Source organism: Netta rufina, assembly GCF_964035555.1.
Source record: "Netta rufina genome assembly, chromosome: 1".
Classification (NCBI taxonomy): Eukaryota; Metazoa; Chordata; class Aves; order Anseriformes; family Anatidae; genus Netta; species Netta rufina.
In genome coordinates, this window is record NC_140123.1 from 65364600 (window position 1) to 65384673 (window position 20074).

General features: G+C 43.9%; 1 protein-coding gene across 1 annotated transcript; it reads right to left on the bottom strand.

The window, feature by feature from the left end:
• Positions 1–473: 473 nt before the first annotated feature.
• Positions 474–19702, bottom strand: LOC311208832 (ashwin). The gene is made up of 4 exons (XM_084285813.1): positions 19568–19702; positions 17338–17504; positions 12483–12855; positions 474–2032 (listed from the first exon to the last, which is right to left on the bottom strand). The coding sequence occupies exons 1-4, from the start codon at positions 19694–19696 to the stop codon at positions 1976–1978; spliced, it is 726 nt and encodes a 241-aa protein (XP_084141939.1). The 5' UTR covers positions 19697–19702; the 3' UTR covers positions 474–1975.
• Positions 19703–20074: the final 372 nt, after the last annotated feature.

Below are 20074 nucleotides of genomic sequence, written 5' to 3' on the forward strand. Positions count from 1 at the left end.
GAGCATGGCTTGCACCCTGCAAAAAAGGTTACAGCAGAAAGTAAAATGGTCCCAGCTTTGGGGAAAGGTAGGTGAAATGTGGCAAAGCTGGAAAGCGCAGGAGCCTTAAAACAAGACTCTTACCATGCACCAGCAGCATCAGGCTGTCATTCCAGTACAACTCTGCAAAGCACTCCTTAACGGTACGACACACACACATACTCTTCCAGCAACTGGAACTACAACAAAATAAAACCTAGGCTCTAAACCACTGCCAAGAAAGCCACCCAGAAAACAGAACTTCTGCCAGTTACACTAGTGCAAGGAGCAACACTTCACGTGGTAAAAAAACACTGTTAAAACTCAAAAGTAGCCACAGAGCCTTCTACCCTGTAAGTATTTCTTAAGTTCTAGTCACTTGAATTCCACTGAAATGTAACTGCATAAAATGGACCGGTCTAATTACATCGTAAAAACAAGTCAGAACTACTTGGTTTGCTTTTAATTGAATTTATTTAAATAGGATAAGGCTACTTAAAAGACAACTCTTTACATACAAAATGTACATTACGTTAAAGTTTGCTGTACTCAAGTACAAAAACTGCACAAGTGTTTAGTAAAAGGGAAACAGCACACAATATTTCAAAACACACATTCTTACCATTTTACAGCATTCAAGAAGTGCCTTTTATGTCACAACAGTGAACGGACAACTGTCAGTAATGAATTAAGCTACAATTTTTGGTTTCAGTACTAACCAATTAAAAAAAATGTAAACAAGCCTTCAGATCACTACTGACAGCTTATTTTAGTGAGTTAGCTAAGTGGATTCAGAAGTAGATTTTTTGTTTATGTTTTACTAAGTCTGGAAGTACTATTGTTTTCTACCATCCATATATTTAAAATGGATCAGGCTTCATCCTGAGCCACTGAGATTTAATAAAAAAGTTGCCATCAACTTAACTGGATGCCTGCCTTATAAGGCACTACCAATAAACCAGGTAAAACCTCAAGTTTCACAGAAAACCAACATCCACCTTAAATGATCATACGAAGGGAAGAGAACAAAATATGTATTTTTTAAGAGTGCAACTACATACACTAATGCTCTCAAGGTGGTACTTAGTCTTCCTGACCCTTTCCCTCTCCAACTGTTTGTAAGCTGAGAAAGCACTGGCCTGAATTCCACAGGTTTTCCCCATATTTTATGAGCATGATTATAACCAGGAAAACAAGCAAATCTGCTATATCGGCACATTTTTACACTTACATGTGTAGAAAATATGCCTGTGAGTATTAGAGAACATGGCACTAATCCATTCGCTACTTCCTCTCAAAGATTCGTATCAGACAGCCTTCCGTCTGTGCATTTCTTATCTCATAAGTCAATAAGAGAAACTTCAATTTGAAGTAATGCTGTTAAATAGTTCATCTCTTATTACCAACTTAACCTGCCCTGTAAATTCTACACTCATGTTCTGTGCAACAAAAAGGAGAAAAAAAAAAAAGTGTCTCAGAATAGCTTATCAGCAGAATAGTCAGTTTTCTCATCTAAATTAGCTATCTTCATGAAGCCAAGAAGGCTCCTGGGATCGCTCTGAATATCAATAACTATTTTAACTATTTATCCAGAAGTGGAACAGAACTGAATCTTACTGAAAACAAATCAAGAATATTTATGCATGTGATTTGTAAGGACACGCAGGAGATGAACTATAATAATCTTGAAAACTAAAAGTGGAGGGTTTGGTGTAATGTAATATTACCACCTTTTAAAGAGGGAATAAACTGTTTGGTGTACAATAGTAGACACTCTTAAGGTGACTGGTGATAATGACTCCAGATTTACAACAGGGAACCTTTAAACTTGTTAAAACTTCACAGCAATCTGAATCCCTGTAAGGTTTAAAAAGAAGAGTACCTAAACTGTTCAAATATGACTTATCTGTTTGAAAACATGGAAGTAACATTTATGTTTGGAGCACCGCTAGCTACTTCATGGCCATGTAACATGCTGGATTTTCTTTTTTGCTTCCGTAGGCTTTAGGTCATTCTGCAACAGAAGAAAACATACAAGCATTCTTAGATATATTGCACCAAGTTGATATTAATCATTAACTTGAAATGTTCAAACCTAGTACTATTGCTGTACGCAGCTACTATGCAGCTTTCTATTGCCATCTTGTGGAGAAAGTTGAATATCACAGAGATAGAGAAGAAGGAAATAAAGCCCATTAATTTAACTACATGCAAATCACATACATCTTTTGCTTTTCCTTAATCCCTAAATGAGTTAGACAGAAGTTAACAGGCACACATTAGAGCTTTAGAACACCCTTTTAAAGTTCCTTTAAATTGTCTTCTTACAATACTTTCTAAAATAAGATTGTGTAAAGAAAATAATCAACAGAATTAGAAAATCAATTCACTGTCATTAAACAGAAAATGTCAGTAAAAAAAAAGGAAAAGTAGGTCTTGCTTTGTAATGACCTATATAAAAATGTAAAATAATTGCTGAAGCCTCTTTCAATCCCCGCTCCTCCCCTCCAAGAAGCCAGAAAACACTAAGCAAGCCTAAAGTAAAACGATGGGAGATTTAAGCAGTGAAATAAATACCTTTCATCATCTAAAATAAGAAAAATATCTGAGAAATTAGGGCTTTAATAGTTCACACAAAGAGAATAAACACAGCTACATGACTTTTCCAGATCATTTTGAAAAACTAGTTTTGGCATGACCTAGAGATCTCTCTTCTCCTTAGGAGCTAAAGAGGTAGCAGCTGACAGCAGTCCTGGGTGTCTTAGCCACTGAGAGGTTGTAACAAATTAATCAGAAGGATAATTCTGTGCTATTCTGCACAAAAACTTCATTTTTTCTTGGAAGTCAAAACCCAATCACTTTACTGAAAAGGCAGTTGTCATTACTATTATTATACTAAAAATATACCAGGCTTCATAGGCTACAGGCATTGGAAAGAATTGCCCAGGGAGGTGGTGGAGTCACTGTCCCTGGAGTCAAGGAAAGGCTGGACGTGGTGCTTAGGGACATGGGTTAGTGGGTGACATTGGCGGTAGGGGGATGGTTAGACCAGGTGATTTTGGAGGTCACTTCCAACCTTAATGATTCTATGGTTCTATGATTCGGCCATAAGCCAAGTGTACTGCTTCTTCCTGCCAGTGTTATTATTCAATACTGAATTCTATAATTTCAGACAGTTAAGTAACATCCATTGGACACACTTACCTAATTTCAAACTTTTTTGACCCACGTTAACCAAGGCATATGACTGAACTTACCTGTACTAAACCGGACAACAAACTGTGGCTGTCGTGGTTTAACCCGACCGGCAGCTAAACACCACGCAGCCGTTCGCTCACCCTCCCCCCTCCCTCTCTGGGACGGGGGAGAGAAATGGAAAGTGAAGCCCGTGAGTTGAGATAAAGACAGTTTAATAAGACAGGAAAAAAAAAATAACAAAAATAATAATAACAATAATAATAATGATGATACAATGGGGATAATACGAAAGTAATAATAGTATGTACAAACAAGTGATGCACAATGCAATTGCTCACCACCCGCTGACCGATGCCCAGCCTAACCCCGAGCAGTCCGGCCCCCTCCCCCCGGCTAGCCACCCCTATATATTGTTTAGCATGACGTCAGATGGTATGGAATACCCCTTTGGCTAGTTTGGGTCACCTGTCCTGGGTCTGTCCCCTCCCAGCTCTTACTGCACCCCCCAGCCTGCCCGTTGGCAGGACAGAGCAAAGGCTGAGATGTCCTTGGCTTAGTATAAGCACTGCTCTGCAACAATTAAAGCATCGGGGTGTTATCAGCACTCTTCTCATTCTAAGCCAAAACACAGCATTCCACCAGCTACTAGGAAGAAAATTAATTCTGTGCTAACTGAAACCAGGACATCTATCCACCCCTTATTCCATACCATTTATGTCATGCTCCGGTTACACTCTTTTCCATACATTCTAATTAGTCACCTATAGTAATCATGGTAGTGATAACATACAGTATAATATACTATTTAACATGGTGCAATTCAGTTCATGGGCTATTCTCACCCAGTATTAAATCTCCTTGAGGTACACACCGGACCTCTCCGTTCTTTTGCATCACCCACCAAGTATATCCAGGTCCCTGAGCGAAAACAATTCCACGAATAGGTTTGCCTTTTCCTGAGGCAGGAGTAGCCCAGACTGTTTTACCCAGCATATTTTTTACATGCACTACAGGAACTTTATCCCCATCTACAGTACGTAACAGGTTTGATTGGGCAGGTCCAGCTCGGTTGGTAGATCCCCTAGTATTGACTAACCAGGTGGCCTTTGCCAAATGCGTATCCCAGTTTTTGAACGTCCCAGCGCCCATTGCTTTCAAGGTAGTCTTTAACAGGCCATTGTATCGTTCAACTTTCCCGGAGGCTGGTGCATGATAGGGGATGTGATACACCCATTCAATACCATGTTCTTTGGCCCAAGTGTCTATAAGGTTGTTTCGGAAGTGAGTCCCATTATCTGATTCTATTCTTTCTGGGGTGCCATGTCGCCATAGGACTTGCTTTTCAAGGCCCAGGATGGTGTTCCGGGCGGTAGCATGAGGCACAGAATATGTTTCCAGCCATCCGGTGGTTGCTTCCACCATTGTAAGTACGTGGCGCTTGCCATTGCGAGTTTGAGGGAGTGTGATGTAATCAATCTGCCAGGCCTCTCCATATTTATATTTCAGCCATCGTCCTCCATACCAAAGAGGCTTTGACCGTTTGGCTTGCTTGATTGCAGCACATGTTTCACAGTCATGAATAACCTGTGCTATAGCGTCCATGGTCAAGTCCACCCCTCGATCACGAGCCCATCTGTATGTTGCATCTCTACCTTGATGGCCTGAGGTGTCATGGGCCCATCGGGCTATAAATAATTCACCTTTATGCTGCCAATCCAGGTCCACCTGAGCTACTTCAATCTTAGCAGCCTGATCCACCTGCTGGTTGTTTTGATGTTCTTCAGTAGCCCGATTCTTGGGCACATGAGCATCTACGTGGCGTACTTTCACAGCCAGGTTCTCTACCCGAGCAGCAATATCTTGCCACAATGCAGCAGCCCAGATAGGTTTGCCCCTACGCTGCCAGTTGTTTTGCTTCCATTGCTGTAACCATCCCCACAGGGCATTTGCTACCATCCATGAATCGGTGTAGAGATAGAGAACTGGCCATTTTTCTCGTTCAGCAATGTCTAAAGCCAGCTGAATGGCTTTCACTTCTGCAAACTGACTCGATTCACCTTCTCCCTCAGCAGCTTCTGCAACTCGTCGCGTAGGACTCCATACAGCAGCCTTCCATCTCCGATGCTTCCCCACAATACGACAGGACCCATCAGTGAACAGGGCATATTTCTTTTCATTCTCTGGCAACTGGTTGTACAGTGGGGCTTCTTCAGCACGACCCACCTCCTCCTCTGATGATATCCCAAAGTATTTGCCTTCTGGCCAGTCCATGATCACTTCCAATATTCCTGGGCGACTGGGGTTTCCTATTCGAGCCCGCTGAGTAATCAGTGCAACCCACTTGCTCCATGTAGCATCAGTTGCATGATGCGTAGAGGGGACCCTTCCCTTGAACATCCAGCCTAGTACCGGTAATCGGGGTGCTAGGAGGAGCTGCGCTTCAGTACCGACCACCTCCGAAGCAGATCGAACTCCTTCATATGCTGCCAATATCTCCTTTTCAGTTGGAGTATAGCGGGCCTCAGATCCTCTGTATCCCCGACTCCAAAACCCCAGAGGCCGACCTCGAGTTTCCCCAGGTTCTTTCTGCCAGAGGCTCCAGGTGGGGCCGTTCTCCCCGGCTGCAGTGTAGAGCACATTCTTTACATCTGGTCCTGTTCGAACTGGCCCAAGGGCTACTGCATGGACTATTTCCTGCTTGATTTGTTCAAAGGCTTGTCGTTGTTCAGGGCCCCATTCAAACTCATTCTTCTTGCGAGTTACTTGGTAGAGTGGGTTTACAATCAGACTGTAATTTGGGATGTGCATTCTCCAAAACCCCACAACACCTAGGAAAGTCTGTGTTTCTTTTTTGTTAGTTGGTGGAGACATAGCTGTTATTTTGTTGATCACATCCATTGGGATTTGACGACGTCCATCTTGCCATTTTATTCCTAAAAACTGGATCTCCCGTGCAGGTCCTTTGACTTTATTTTGTTTTATGGCAAAACCGGCTTTCAGAAGGATTTGGACTATTTTCTTCCCTTTCTCGAAAACTTCCTCTGCTGTGTCACCCCACACAATAATGTCATCGATGTACTGCAGGTGTTCAGGAGCTTCCCCCTGCTCTAGTGCAGACTGGATCAGCCCATGGCAAATGGTAGGGCTGTGTTTCCACCCCTGGGGCAGCCTATTCCAAGTATATTGGACTCCCCTCCAAGTGAAGGCAAATTGTGGCCTGCACTCTGCTGCTAGAGGGATGGAGAAAAATGCATTAGCGATATCAATTGTGGCGTACCACTTGGCTGCCTTCGATTCAAGTTCATACTGAAGTTCCAGCATGTCCGGCACTGCAGCACTCAGTGGTGGCGTGACTTCGTTCAAGCCGTGATAGTCCACTGTTAGTCTCCACTCGCCATTAGACTTTCGCACTGGCCATATGGGACTATTGAAAGGTGAATGAGTCTTGCTGATCACTCCTTGGCTCTCCAATTGACGAATTAGCTTATGGATGGGAATCAGGGAGTCTCGGTTGGTGCGATATTGCCGCCGGTGCACAGTTGTGGTAGCAATTGGCACTTGCTGTTCTTCGACCCTCAGCAACCCCACAACAGAGGGGTCCTCTGAGAGACCAGGCAAGGTAGATAATTGTTTAATGCCCTCTGTCTCTAAGGCAGCAATACCAAAAGCCCACCGGAACCCTTTTGGGTCCTTGCAGTATCCTCTTCTAAGATAGTCTATGCCAAGGATACATGGAGCATCCGGACCAGTCACAATGCGGTGCTTTTCCCACTCATTCCCAGTCAGACTCACTTCAGCCTCCAATACAGTCAACTGCTGAGATCCCCCTGTCACTCCACAAATATAGATGGGCTCTGGTCCTTTATAGCTCGATGGCATTATAGTACATTGTGCACCGGTATCTACTAAAGCCTTATACTTCTGTGCGCGTGATGTGCCAGGCCATCGAATCCACACAGTCCAATAAACTCGATTGTCCCTTTCCTCCCCCTGGCTGGAGGCAGGGCCCCCCTAATCCTGGTCAGAATCTTCCTCGTTTCTGTGTTTGAAGGACTGTCTGCTGGAAGTTGGAGCAGCAAACTTTTCGGAGAATCCCTTTTTCCTGATTGTTTTCTTTTGCAACTCACGTACCCGTGCCTCTAGGGTCGCGGTAGATTTTCCATCCCACTTTCTCATGTCCTCTCCATGGTCTCGTAAGTAAAACCACAGGGTGGCACGGGGTGAGTACCCACCATATCGTCTTCCTTGTGTGGGTGAACGCCTACCCCTGACAGCTGAGACACTGCTTTGTACAGGTGCGAAGGAGAATAATCTCTCTTCAAGTTGGTGAACCTTTTCAGAAAGTTTCTCCCAAGTGTTCTCCTTTGGTCGGTGGGCACTGGTTGGTTCAGGTGGGGAGGACAATAGATTCTCTTCAAGTTGGTGAACCTTTTCAGAAAGTTTCTCCACAGCTGAGACGCAGGCCTGTAAGGAAGAGGAGAGACTTTCTTCGTACTGCCGGAGTTGTTTAGCCGCTTCACCCACTGTGGGTTCCTCATCCTCTTTCCAGGCCATTATTGCCAATGAGCTGGCATATGATGATGGTGCACTCCGTACAAACTTCCGCCACATGGGTCGTGTACACTTGACTTCATCTGGATCTGTGGATGTTTGATTGAGGTCTGGATCCTCATAAATCACTTCCCGTACGGCTAATTCCCTCAGGTACTGGATTCCCTTCTCCATAGTGGTCCACTTGCCTGGTAGACATAAAATATCTTCCTTGAAGGGATACCTTTCCCTCACAGCTGAGAGGAGACGCCTCCAGAGGCTGGTGGGTCGTGCTCCATCTGCAATTGCTTTGTCAATGCCGGCGTCTCGAGCAAGGGATCCCAGCCGCTTGGCTTCCCTGCCGTCTAATTCCACACAATTGGCTCCAGAGTCCCAGCACCGGAGCAGCCAGGTGACAAGCTGCTCACCTATACAGCGACCAAAATCTTTTCGCACATCTCGTAGCTCGCGCTCGTTTAGGCTTCGGGTAGTTACTGTTGCTCTTTCGGCATCCTCATCTTCCTCCTCCTGAATCCTTGACGGCCCAGCGTCGTCATCATCTTCGTCATCTCTATACTTAGTTTTGGCAGAAGCCTTACCTGGATTGGCAGAAGACTCTCTGCGTTCTAAACGACTTGAATTTCTGTACCATATTTTCACCTTCTCTACAGGGGCAGCTTGCACTGCTACTGCTCGTTTCTCTGACTTTGTTACAGGGTCTGCCACAGGGGTTGGAGCGGCTACAGGAGCTGGAGCAGTTGCAGGAACCGGAGCTGTAGCGGCTACAGGAGCTGGAGCTGGAGCTGGAGCAGTTGCAGGAGCTGGGACTGGAGCAGCAGTAGGAGCTGGAGCTGGAGCGGCTTCAGGAGCTGGAGCTGGAGCGGCTTCAGAAGCTGGGACTGGAGCAGTTGCAGGAACTGGGACTGGAGTAGTGGCCGGAGCTGGAACTGGAGCGACTGCAGGAACTGGGACTGGAGCAGCTGCAGGAGCTGGAGCTGGAGCGGCTTCAGGAGCTGGAGCTGGAGCAGTTGCAGGAACTGGGACTGGAGTAGCGGCCGGAGCTGGAACTGGAGCGACTGCAGGAACTGGGACTGGAGCAGCTGCAGGAGCTGGGACTGGAGCGGCTGCAGGAGCTGGGACTGGAGCGGCTGCAGGAGCTGGGACTGGAGCGGCTGCAGGAGCTGGGACTGGAGCGGCTGCAGGAGCTGGGACTGGAGCGGCTGCAGGAGCTGGGACTGGAGCGGCTGCAGGAGCTGGGACTGGAGCGGCTGCAGGAGCTGGGACTGGAGCGGCTGCAGAATCCACCGTAGGGGTCACAGTGGCCGTTGGATCTGTCACAGGGTTTGGAGTGGCCGCAGGGTCTGTCACTAAGTTGACAGCAGTATCAATGGCAGCTCGATAGGCATGAGCCAGGCCCCAGCACGTTACAATGATTTGTGTTACTTTGGAACTGCCAGAATCATTACACCTTTTTTTCAAGCATTCTGCCAGTTTTTGAGGATTTTGCCATTGTTCAGGGGTGAATTTCCAACACACTGGGGGTGCCAACTGCTCTAGATGCCTGCCCATATCCACCCATACTCCCTGCCACCCACAACTATACTGCCTCCGGGCAGATCTCCGGATGAGCTTCATAAGTAGTTGTTTAACTTTAAGCAGAATCTGAAGTGCATTCATGAGGCAGAACAACAAGACTATGGTATTCTGAGTATTCCAGAAATATTCAATATCTTGGAGAGCTATTGTGACAAGCTCAGGGGATAAGAGGGTGGTGAAGGAGGAAGGCAGAGTGACCCAGGAGGATACAGGGGTGGTGAAGGAGAAAGGGAGAGTAAGCAAGTAAGGAAAAATATCCTCCCCTTTCCCCTCCACAGATTGACTCTCTAATGGAGAAAAACAATAGGTATAATTGCTAATAGTTCCCAAGATGCTGTTTCCAAAGTACAGAGTCCACGATGTTACTGAGTATAAATACCAAGTTAGAGTCATGACCAGATATCTTATCGTCTCATAAGCCATTGCTATAACACTTAGTACCATAATGGTCTGAAACCAGGGCCCGGAGAGGAGAAACAACACTACAGAGAGCAAATACGGAAAATAATGTACTATAATACTCAATTTGGAAAACAGGCGCAGCAGAGTTGTGATTAAAGCAATCAGCATCATGACAAGTGACTATTAAGCAGGTCTAATCCTTACACCAATTTTAGTTTAACACACTCTGATCAGATCTGCCGTTATCTCAACCTTTCGGGCCCCACGTTGGGCGCCAAAAAGACTGTCGTGGTTTAACCCGACCGGCAGCTAAACACCACGCAGCCGTTCGCTCACCCTCCCCCCTCCCTCTCTGGGACGGGGGAGAGAAATGGAAAGTGAAGCCCGTGAGTTGAGATAAAGACAGTTTAATAAGACAGGAAAAAAAAAATAACAAAAATAATAATAACAATAATAATAATGATGATACAATGGGGATAATACGAAAGTAATAATAGTATGTACAAACAAGTGATGCACAATGCAATTGCTCACCACCCGCTGACCGATGCCCAGCCTAACCCCGAGCAGTCCGGCCCCCTCCCCCCGGCTAGCCACCCCTATATATTGTTTAGCACGACGTCAGATGGTATGGAATACCCCTTTGGCTAGTTTGGGTCACCTGTCCTGGGTCTGTCCCCTCCCAGCTCTTACTGCACCCCCCAGCCTGCCCGTTGGCAGGACCGAGCAAAGGCTGAGATGTCCTTGGCTTAGTATAAGCACTGCTCTGCAACAATTAAAGCATCGGGGTGTTATCAGCACTCTTCTCATTCTAAGCCAAAACACAGCATTCCACCAGCTACTAGGAAGAAAATTAATTCTGTGCTAACTGAAACCAGGACAGTGGCTAAGACAGAAAGTCAAGTATCAGAAGCCCTGGCTTCCAAGTGTCAGTAATATAGTGTCACTTAAGTGTTCGCCATTATGTCCGTGAAATATTCAAGTAAAATATAAAAAAACTGAGAGGTGTATGCCAAGCAAGTTTCAAAAGCTCTGTGGGTTCAGATCTAACCAGTTAAGAAGTTCTAAATATGTTAGAAGTTCTAAATAAGTTAGTGGTATTGGTAGTAGGAAACACCTCTCCAACATAAACTTGATTCAGGGCCACAGCTGTGACACTTGTAATTAAAACCCTCGTTGTTAAAGCTGCCTTTGAGAACAGGGATATGTTTAGGTGCTTGTGTTTAGCAGAGTTTTGAAGGAACCTACCAAGCTATGCAGTAAGGATATCACCTGCATTCCTTTATGTAAGAATTAAAAAGAGAGAAGGGCAGGGAAAAAACAAAGAAAGAAAAACAGCAAAGGAAGGAAAAAAAAATGAAAGGAAGAAACAAGGATGAATAAAAATATTACATGAGGCAATACTGAAGTAACAGAAATAAGGTGTGGTGTCCTGAGAAAATTTCAGTCAATGTAACAGTGTAACTGCATGTTGCATTTCTAAAGCTCCCCCTGCAGTTCAGCCAGGATCATATACCTCGATTTCCTACTTTGAAGCCTGGACTTGTTCCAATTACTCCTGTATTTCACTGGAAACGTAAAAGAGCCCTTGCATTTATTTAATACATTTGTATTATGAATGAATACAGTGCAAATGTAAGACTTATCCCTACCTTGCAGCTGCCCCATTACTGGGCTCTGCTCCTTGCTCTCTGGCAAGAACTTAGCCTAATAACACCTTCACCAACATTCAAATACTGCTGCATCTTTCTCCTCAACTTGTGGCTGTGTTCAGCACCATTACTTCCACTTTCAAAGGTCGACCCTTCTGAAGTCACATATCCTGCTTTAGTTCTTCTCTCACCTCTTCGGCTTATCAGCCTCCTTCTGCCCCATCCATAACATGGATCTCTTCTCTACCTAGATTCGTTTGCAGCTGAATCTAACTTACAGAAAAGAGGTCACTATTTAGTGTTGTGATTAACAAATCAGCGATCAGTTTTCTACTTGAGAACAGCACCCTCCTGTTCAAGATCTCAGCACATCCTTCTCATCATCTTATAGAAACCCAGGTACCTGAGCAAGATCACCATGGCTCAAAATGAGCACTCGACCTTCGTCCTCTCACTCCAACTAGCACGGTTTGTTGTTGCTCTCATTCAGACCCACAATCTAGGCAGCTCTCCAGATTTTCTCATCCAATTCCTACCTCTAGCTTGCCAATTCCTATGTGAGATTTCAAACAGATGGCCTTCTTCCTTTAAGGACACATGCTACAGCTTGCAGCATCTCACTTCAGTTCCTTCAACATCTCCTCCTTCACTTTGACAAATGAAAGCTTGTCTTAATCATTGAAGTGTGATTGTTACAAATGTTATCATTCCACTTTTTTCTCCCCTACTACAAAACAGACCAGGCTGCTCTTGTTCTCTAAAGCCTGTCCTCTCTCTCAGACCTACAAGTAGGGTTATTTTTGTTTGCTTTGGTTGACCCTGCTACCAGCACCACCTTACATATTACCTACTTGCTCATTTTACAATGACATGCATGTTTTCTGCAGAGCTGCCTCTAACACAGAAGCTTCCCACAAACAAGTAAAAAATACTTCATTTTTTCCTGCTGGTCTCTCCCAAACCAGCTACTCCTTTCTAAATACTGTACTATTACTCCAACATAAAATAATCCTGGGAATTCTTACCAGGCTCTACCTTTGGTTCCTTCAACTTTCAATAAAAATAAACGTACGTGAACATACATACCGGCAAATCAGAGTCTTCTTTTGGAACAGATCTCTTTAACTTCACAACAGTAGCTCCTGCTACTGGAGTCAAAGGGTACGCCTTCAGATTAGCCAATACACTGCTATTAGTCTTTGAAATATTGTTCTGCTTAGCCTCACTATTCCTCCCTTCCAGCTTAGCGTCCTCTGGTAAACTGGAGGCTGAAATGTATGATGAGGCATTTGAAGAAGCTGATAATCTCCTAACAGTATTGGTGGTGCTTCCAGCTGGGGGAGGTTTTAGGCGATCGGTAGCTCCATTTTCTGTCTTCTTCACTTTTATGCTTGTGCTCGTTGAACTGCCATCAAACACAATTAATGGCCGTTTCCTCAATCCTTCCACCGCTGTAACACTGAAAATACAAATTGTAAAATGATCACAAACACAAGCCAGATGACTCAAAAATAGCATATCCAAGACATAAGCAGTAAAAATGACTTTAATCTTGCCTAAGGTAAAACTACGTTCCAGAATACTGTCCTTAAACTCTTAGCTGCCCCAAATTTAAACAATAGGAAAAATTTCAAAATACAAAGGGGCGTGGGTGTGTATGTGTGGAAGAGTATGGGGCACGCAGGAGGTCAACAAAGAGGGTTGAGTGAGGAACCTTCTAGACAGGCACAGTTGTACATCCTAAGATTTCACACTTAACTTATACCACTGTAGCTCTTCATGAATAGCAAAAGACATTAAAAGTCATTAAGTATTTAAAAAGTATTTGAGAAAGCGTGAACCACCTTACAAGAACAGGATCTAATATTCTGATGCTTCTAAATCTCCCCAGTTCGATACTTATTCAAAATCGTAAGTGTTAAGACAGCCTAAGGAACTGTGAGATGAGAAATGAAAACGTTAAGCAAAAAAGAATGCATACTTGTTTCTGAAATAACCTGTTGAGCAGGAACCCTAAGCAGATTTAATGTCTTTTGAATAGTTTGTGCCTTTGTGTCTAGTCAGAGCTGGCCAATTTAGTAACAACTGATTTATGAAAAAAAGAATATTATCGAGCTCGTATTAAAAGACCAGTATCAGAAGACGGAAAGGGGGAAGGGGAGGAAGAGTTATCATACCTTACTCTACATCAATTTAGAGTTTTAAAACGTTTTGCTTAAGAATGGCAAAGATGAACTGTTCAGATTTAACAAATAAAAAAACGATTCACCATTAAGTCATAATATTCCTGTTTAAAAACTTCAGTTTTCAGTACGCACTTACTGTTTAGCCATCTTGCTTATAAAACATGGGAATAGAAGTTGAACTACAGCATTTTCAACAGAGAAATACATTCATATCTAACATCGATATTGTCAAATTAATATCTGCAGACTTTAGAAGAAGCCACAAGTAGAGGTTTCAGTTGTTTGATCTGAAACATTAGATTAGTAGCTGCTGAAAACTTCACACGTTAAAATAAGAAATGATACATCTCGTTTACAATTTCTGTCAAGACCAGGGATTTCTGGAATGAAAGGAGTAACAGTTTAGGGGCTCACAGAGCAAGAGAAAGTTCAGCTTTTCTTCAGATTTGCTTCTACCTTACTATCTGTTCACAACAATACATGTCACACAAGCCTCCTCTTTTTCTATTCAGCAGCTTCCCAGAACTGATAGACACAGAGACCTTAATTTCATTTGGTACATTTGTTAAGGGATCAGACAGCTCTTTGGGTTGTATCTACATAACTGTGGTCTATAGAAGAGCTTCTACAAAACATGACTAGCTTCCAAGGAGTGTTCAACCAGACAGTAGATAAGGTTTCACTGAAACAATAGCAGTATTTAACATATCCGTTATATTAAGGAGTACAATTTCACTTGAAAAGCCTAAAAAGCTGATACATGCCTCAAAAATAAAGCATGATACTCTTTGCTCACTTTGGTTTTGTCTAAGACTTAACACTACAACAACAACAAAAAAAAAACATTCCCCAGCAGCCTTTTTGGAAAACTAGTTTATAAACTATGTGAAAGAGGGGACTTTATACCTTTTTTCAGTCACCTTCCTTAATTTAAAGTATTTTTCCCCCCTCAGGAGATTTTTTTCTTTTTTTAAGTTAAGCTTTAAGACTAGTAATTCAAGAACTATGATTCTACCTGGATTGTTATCTACGCTACTGAATTTTAGAGTTGTAGCACTTGTACAGGTGACCACATGCTACAATACAATACAGGTAATACTCCCAGAGAAGCACTTTGGGCAAGTTCCAAAAGAAAACTGGACACCGTACCATCAAGCATTGTCACATCTAATTTTTAGATAAGTGGCTTGCAGACAAACACAGAACCTGAGGTGTGACATTTGTTTTATTTACATCAAGTAAAGAATGCTTAAAAGCCTCAGAGTAGGACTTACGTTAACCAGCACTCTTCTGAGGGAGGATACTGAAGCCATAACAGCTGAAAATAAAGTTTGAGATGGCGTTCCTTTCCACAAGGCACTCTGTGAAACCTAAATTTTAATGCACATCTCCTAAATTCTGGGGAAGTGCTCAAACCACGCTATAAGCCAGGCTTATAATGGTGGGCATGCTCTAATCCTGATGTTTATTATGTAGTGCATGGTGAAGAACTCAAGATTTGCTAGAGGAAGCAAGAACTTCTCTACACAAGCAAGCAGGGTTTCTGCTTTTTCAAATGATTATTCAGATCACTCATGCAGTCAGCTCTGGAACAGCTCCTGACCATGAGGACAAGTGAACAAAAAATGTTCCTTGTCTAGCCCAGCCTGGTACTTAATGTAACACCCTAAAAATTATCAGCTCTACCAAGGCCACAGCCCAGAGCACACACAGCCACAGAGCTCCCAGAGAATGAGTTTGTGGCTGAGATTCTCCAGACTCCATAGCACTTCAGAAATTACGCATACATTTTGAGATGCAAACAGTCCTCCTCCTTCCAGCAGTCGAGATGATCTTACAGATGTTTCTGCAAAATAGCTGTCCCTAAACACAAATACTTTCTGAAACATTTGAGGTTGGATACAGTGCATTTGTTCTTATTCAGTGTGATTGCCTGCAGACTCAAAATTCAGAAATAAGATGTTTCAACTCTCACCTCAGATATTACATTATATTATTGAGGTATAACATGATACTGCAACTCAGCAAGTCTTTTAGGACTTGCCAGCAATCACCAGCAGTAAAACTAAACAGTCCTCAACACTGAGCTTTAAATTTCAATTGAAGTTATTAATGTGTTTTTACCTCCTATCTGCAGCTATTAGAGGTATGCAACTACACACTGAGCTCTGCTGAGAATCTCCAAGCCCCACAGTAACCCGAGCACACTCTGGAAAGCAGAGCCTTCCCACGGTGGAATGCAGCAGACAGCTCCTGTTATTCAAATGATGAATCAGCTTATCTGACTTTGAGTAAGTAATTGTACTTTTAGTTCAGTTTATCTCTGACTTGCACATAACTTACAGCCCCATAACGGCCACGGATTTTCTTGTTTTGAAAAACAAGAACGTCAAGGTCTACTTCCTTGTCTTCACAATGGCACGACACCAGTTCTCCTTAAGCTGACAAACACAGCTACGAGGAAAACCATACTGTTGTAACATCCACAAAGATCACCAAACTTCCATGATTCTTCCCATGACCATTCTGTAACTGAAGTTTTCTCTGTGCAACTTTTACTTACTGAACGTGCTGAAATTCGATTGCCTGCTCCTGGTTCTCTGGGAGCAGCAAGTGGAAAAGAAAAGCAGAGTGGTGGATTAAAGACATCTACTTTTACTGACCATTTCCCTAGTAAAAATAGGTTTGACCCTTACTGAGTTTTATTGCATCAAAATAACAGCTCCTAAACTTACTCTACATATGATGTAAGGATGAAGCCATTCTCCCATCTAAAAATTAACACAGCTGCCTTCTCTCAAAAACATCCTCCCTGCTATCTTTAGTTCTCTGATAAAAAATTCTTTTGCACCTATTTCAGCACACCAACAGTGTCTTATTATTTGAACACTAACCTCATGCTTTTATCTTCAAGTCACAAACGGACCACTCTACAAACAGACCTTTTAAGCACATGAGGAAAAAAAGATAAGTCAGTACCCTAGACACTGCTTTAAAAAAATCACTTGCCAGAATTTGTTTAGTTCTTCCTTGTTAGAAACCTCTGTAAGACTTATGAAATTATGAAAATATGAAACAAGCTGTAATAGTGCAAAAAGCACAACGAGAATTTCTGTCCACCTTTCCTTTAGCATTTACTGATGGAGCTAAATCAAATTTGCCACCCATGCACGTTATAGTTAAAGTCTTGGGCAGGGAGGAGGTTTGGGGAAGAAAACATCCTGTTAAATAAACTTCCGAGGAAGATTTTGCTTTCTGATCAAATCCAAACGTAAAAGGTTTTGAACACAAGGCAGAACACTTTCAGAAAGGAGGCGTTAGTTTTTAACTGGACACACAAAACTGCTGCAGCATACATTCCTGACTCAGCAGACCAACCCCGTTCAGTGAGCAAGCATAGTTAAATATGCCACTGGTATTTGTCTTAACACTGTAAACATGATTATTATTATTTAACAATTAGAAGGTGAAAACAATAATGATTTCTTGATAAACTATTTTGAAACATAGCAATAAAAAGCAAGTACTATAAGCTAGATGGTATTAATAACATTTAGATGACAAAAAATATCACCCTTTTTCCCTATTATTGGAGTAGGAGGATCCGACACTTCTGACACAGGCTGTGACAGCATTCCTGCTGTACTGTAACAATGTTCAAAACTTGTACAAGTTTTAGATGTCAGCCAGATGAAGACCAAACTAACTGCATTTTCCTAAGTTCTCCAGATCTATCCCGTTGAAAGCCAAATTACCTTTTATTTTCACTTTTCGTTTCATTTTGCTGTCTTTTCTTTTCCATCATTTTCCCCCATCGACTTTTGGGTAGGTCACGCTGAGGCAACGGAATGGCATGTTGAATGTAGAGATCAGTGAGGCCGTCTTTGTCCATCTTCACATCATTTTTGACAAGGATGTTCTTCTGTGGGGAACAGAAAAAAAAAAAAAAAGTGATTATTGTGACACATTCAGAGCACAAACAGTGGCCAAATTTCATTTTCAAAAGCCATTCTGAAGTAGTGAATTGGGCATAAATGCCAGGGTGTCAGTGGTGAGGGGGCTGCAGGGGCGACCCCCATGGGAGGCAAGGAAGTGCCCTGTGCCAGTGACAGCCCTTTCTGGCTGATAACTCTGAAAACAACTCTGAAAACAACCCACTGCACACCGAAGCTTCAACCAAGCAGAGAAGAACCTGGCGCTGCTGCTGAAATACCTTTAGTAAAGGGCAAGAGCCACTAGGGACAGGAGACACAAAAGGAGACAGAGGAGAAGGCGCATGAGGAGCTGTGTGAAGAGATGCTCTCCTTCCTCGTGCAAGGAACTGAGGACTGACAGCAATCCACACCAGAAAGAAGAGAAGTTGAGTCCAGGAAGGGAGGAGAGGTGTTTCCCGTGTGTTTGTTTAATGGTTTCTTTCTGCCATTTCTTACTTCGTATACATTTTCTTCCTCTGTTCCTTGATTCTTATTCATTTTCTTCTGCTCCAGAATGGGTTTCTCCACAGATCACAGTCTCCATGAGGTTTTTCCTGCTCCAGCAAGAGCCCTCCACAGGCTGGAGCCCACTCAGAGGCACATCTGCTTTCCAGAGCCCATCACCAGCCACGTCCCCAAAATCAATTTTTCATGAGTCCTATTTCTCCATTCTCCTCACATCTCCTCATCTGTCTACTCCTGCACGGCCTCTCTTTGCCTCCTGCTGCTGCCACTCTTTGTCAAGCAGATTTGAGCAGTACCACGTGTTGAAGTACCACTGCTTGAAGTTTTGGTGTGCAATGGGCTGTTTTCATCGCTGTCAGACAGCTGAACCTAGCTGTGACCAGCACAGGGCAGTTCCTCACCTTTGCCTGCACAGATAATCTCCACAGTCCACTGCTATGCAAGCCCTGCAAATCTTCCCAATAAAAATAGTTACACAAGAAAATTAAGTTCTGATAGAACTATTGTTGTTAACCAAGGTTTTCATGCACTCTTAAACATTTCCCTAAATCCAACTACAAAGCCAGAGCTCTCTTTTGTACCTCCAAAAACCAGGCAACTAGAACATAAAGCAGTTCAAACTCCCAGATGCGGAACTCTGCTTCTGCACCAGTTCCCAACATGTGAGTTGCTAAGAGAGACTTTTTGTCACTGTCAGTTATAAAAGCACACAGATTTTCTTTCTGATCACACACAAGGTTGTAAAAACAAATGTTGGTGCCTTCTACCAAATTTATTAAGAGAAAAAAAACAGTAATGTCATGCAAACACAGGCCACTGAAAACAGGTCAAGTTTCTGCTGCTCCAGTGAGCAGCAGAAATGCTTTATAACTTCTGATAGGGGCTCAAAATTCGTACACTGTTGTGCACATAAACTATGTGAACAAGAGCATACAAAGTTGATCGATCTCACATAAAAGCCTTAGAAGATCGTTTCATGCACCTAATGTTGCAGATAAGGCAGTAGCAAGTACGTCAGTACTCCAGTACATCAACTGAAGCTTCAAAATGGGCTATAAGTCACTTTCAAACTCAGATTTTTCAATAGCATGCAGTTAAACATTATCTCTGCTGGCTCTGAAGGACGTGTTCCCTTTAGCTCACTGAGTATGCATGCACCAGCCTTAACAGAGGAGATCGACTGTCCGCAAGTAACTCTACTATTGTACGTAAATAATGCCTCACAGACACACAAAGTTTGATAAATTATTCTTTAGCAAATACAGGAGCAGGGTTCAGACGCAGCCCCTATGAAAACAAGGGGGGCAACTCTCAGGCTGCACGCCTCTTTTAAGCAAGTATCCAACCTACAGAGCACAACATTGCCTTTTTTTTTTTACATTATTTTTTAATTATTTCTTCCCTGAGTGCTTCTGGTGCGCCCGACCGGCGAGCCCAGAGAGGGGCTGGGACAAAACCTCCCACACGGCAACCGCTGGGGCCCGAGGCCGGCCTCCCCCCCCCGGCCCCGGGCAGGGCCGCGCCCCCCCCTGCGGGGCCGCCCCACCTGCTCGAGGGTGAGCAGCAGGAACTCCTCCGAGAGCAGCTCCGGGTGCAGCAGCAGCTCCGAGGCCGAGCGCCCCAGCGGCCGCTCCGCCGCCACAGCGCCCGCCCAGCCCCGCCGCTGCGCCGCCATCTTGTGCCGCCGGCACCGCTTCCGGCCGCCGGGCGGGGCTGAGGGCGGAAGTGGCGTCAGAGAGGGGCGGAAGGGAAGGGAAGGGACCTCAAGATCATCGAGTCCAACCTCCGACCTAACGCTAACAGTCCCCACTAAACCATATCCCTAAGCTCTACATCTAAACGTCTTTTGAAGACCTCCAGGGATGGTGACTCCACCACTTCCCTGGGCAGCCTGTTCCAGTGCCTCACAACCCTTTCAGTGAAGAAGTTCTTCCTAACATCTAACCTAAAACTCCCCTGGCTCAACTTAAGCCCATTCCCCCTCGTCCTGTCACCAGGCACGTGGGAGAACAGACCAACCCCCACCTCGCTACAGCCTCCCTTGAGGTACCTA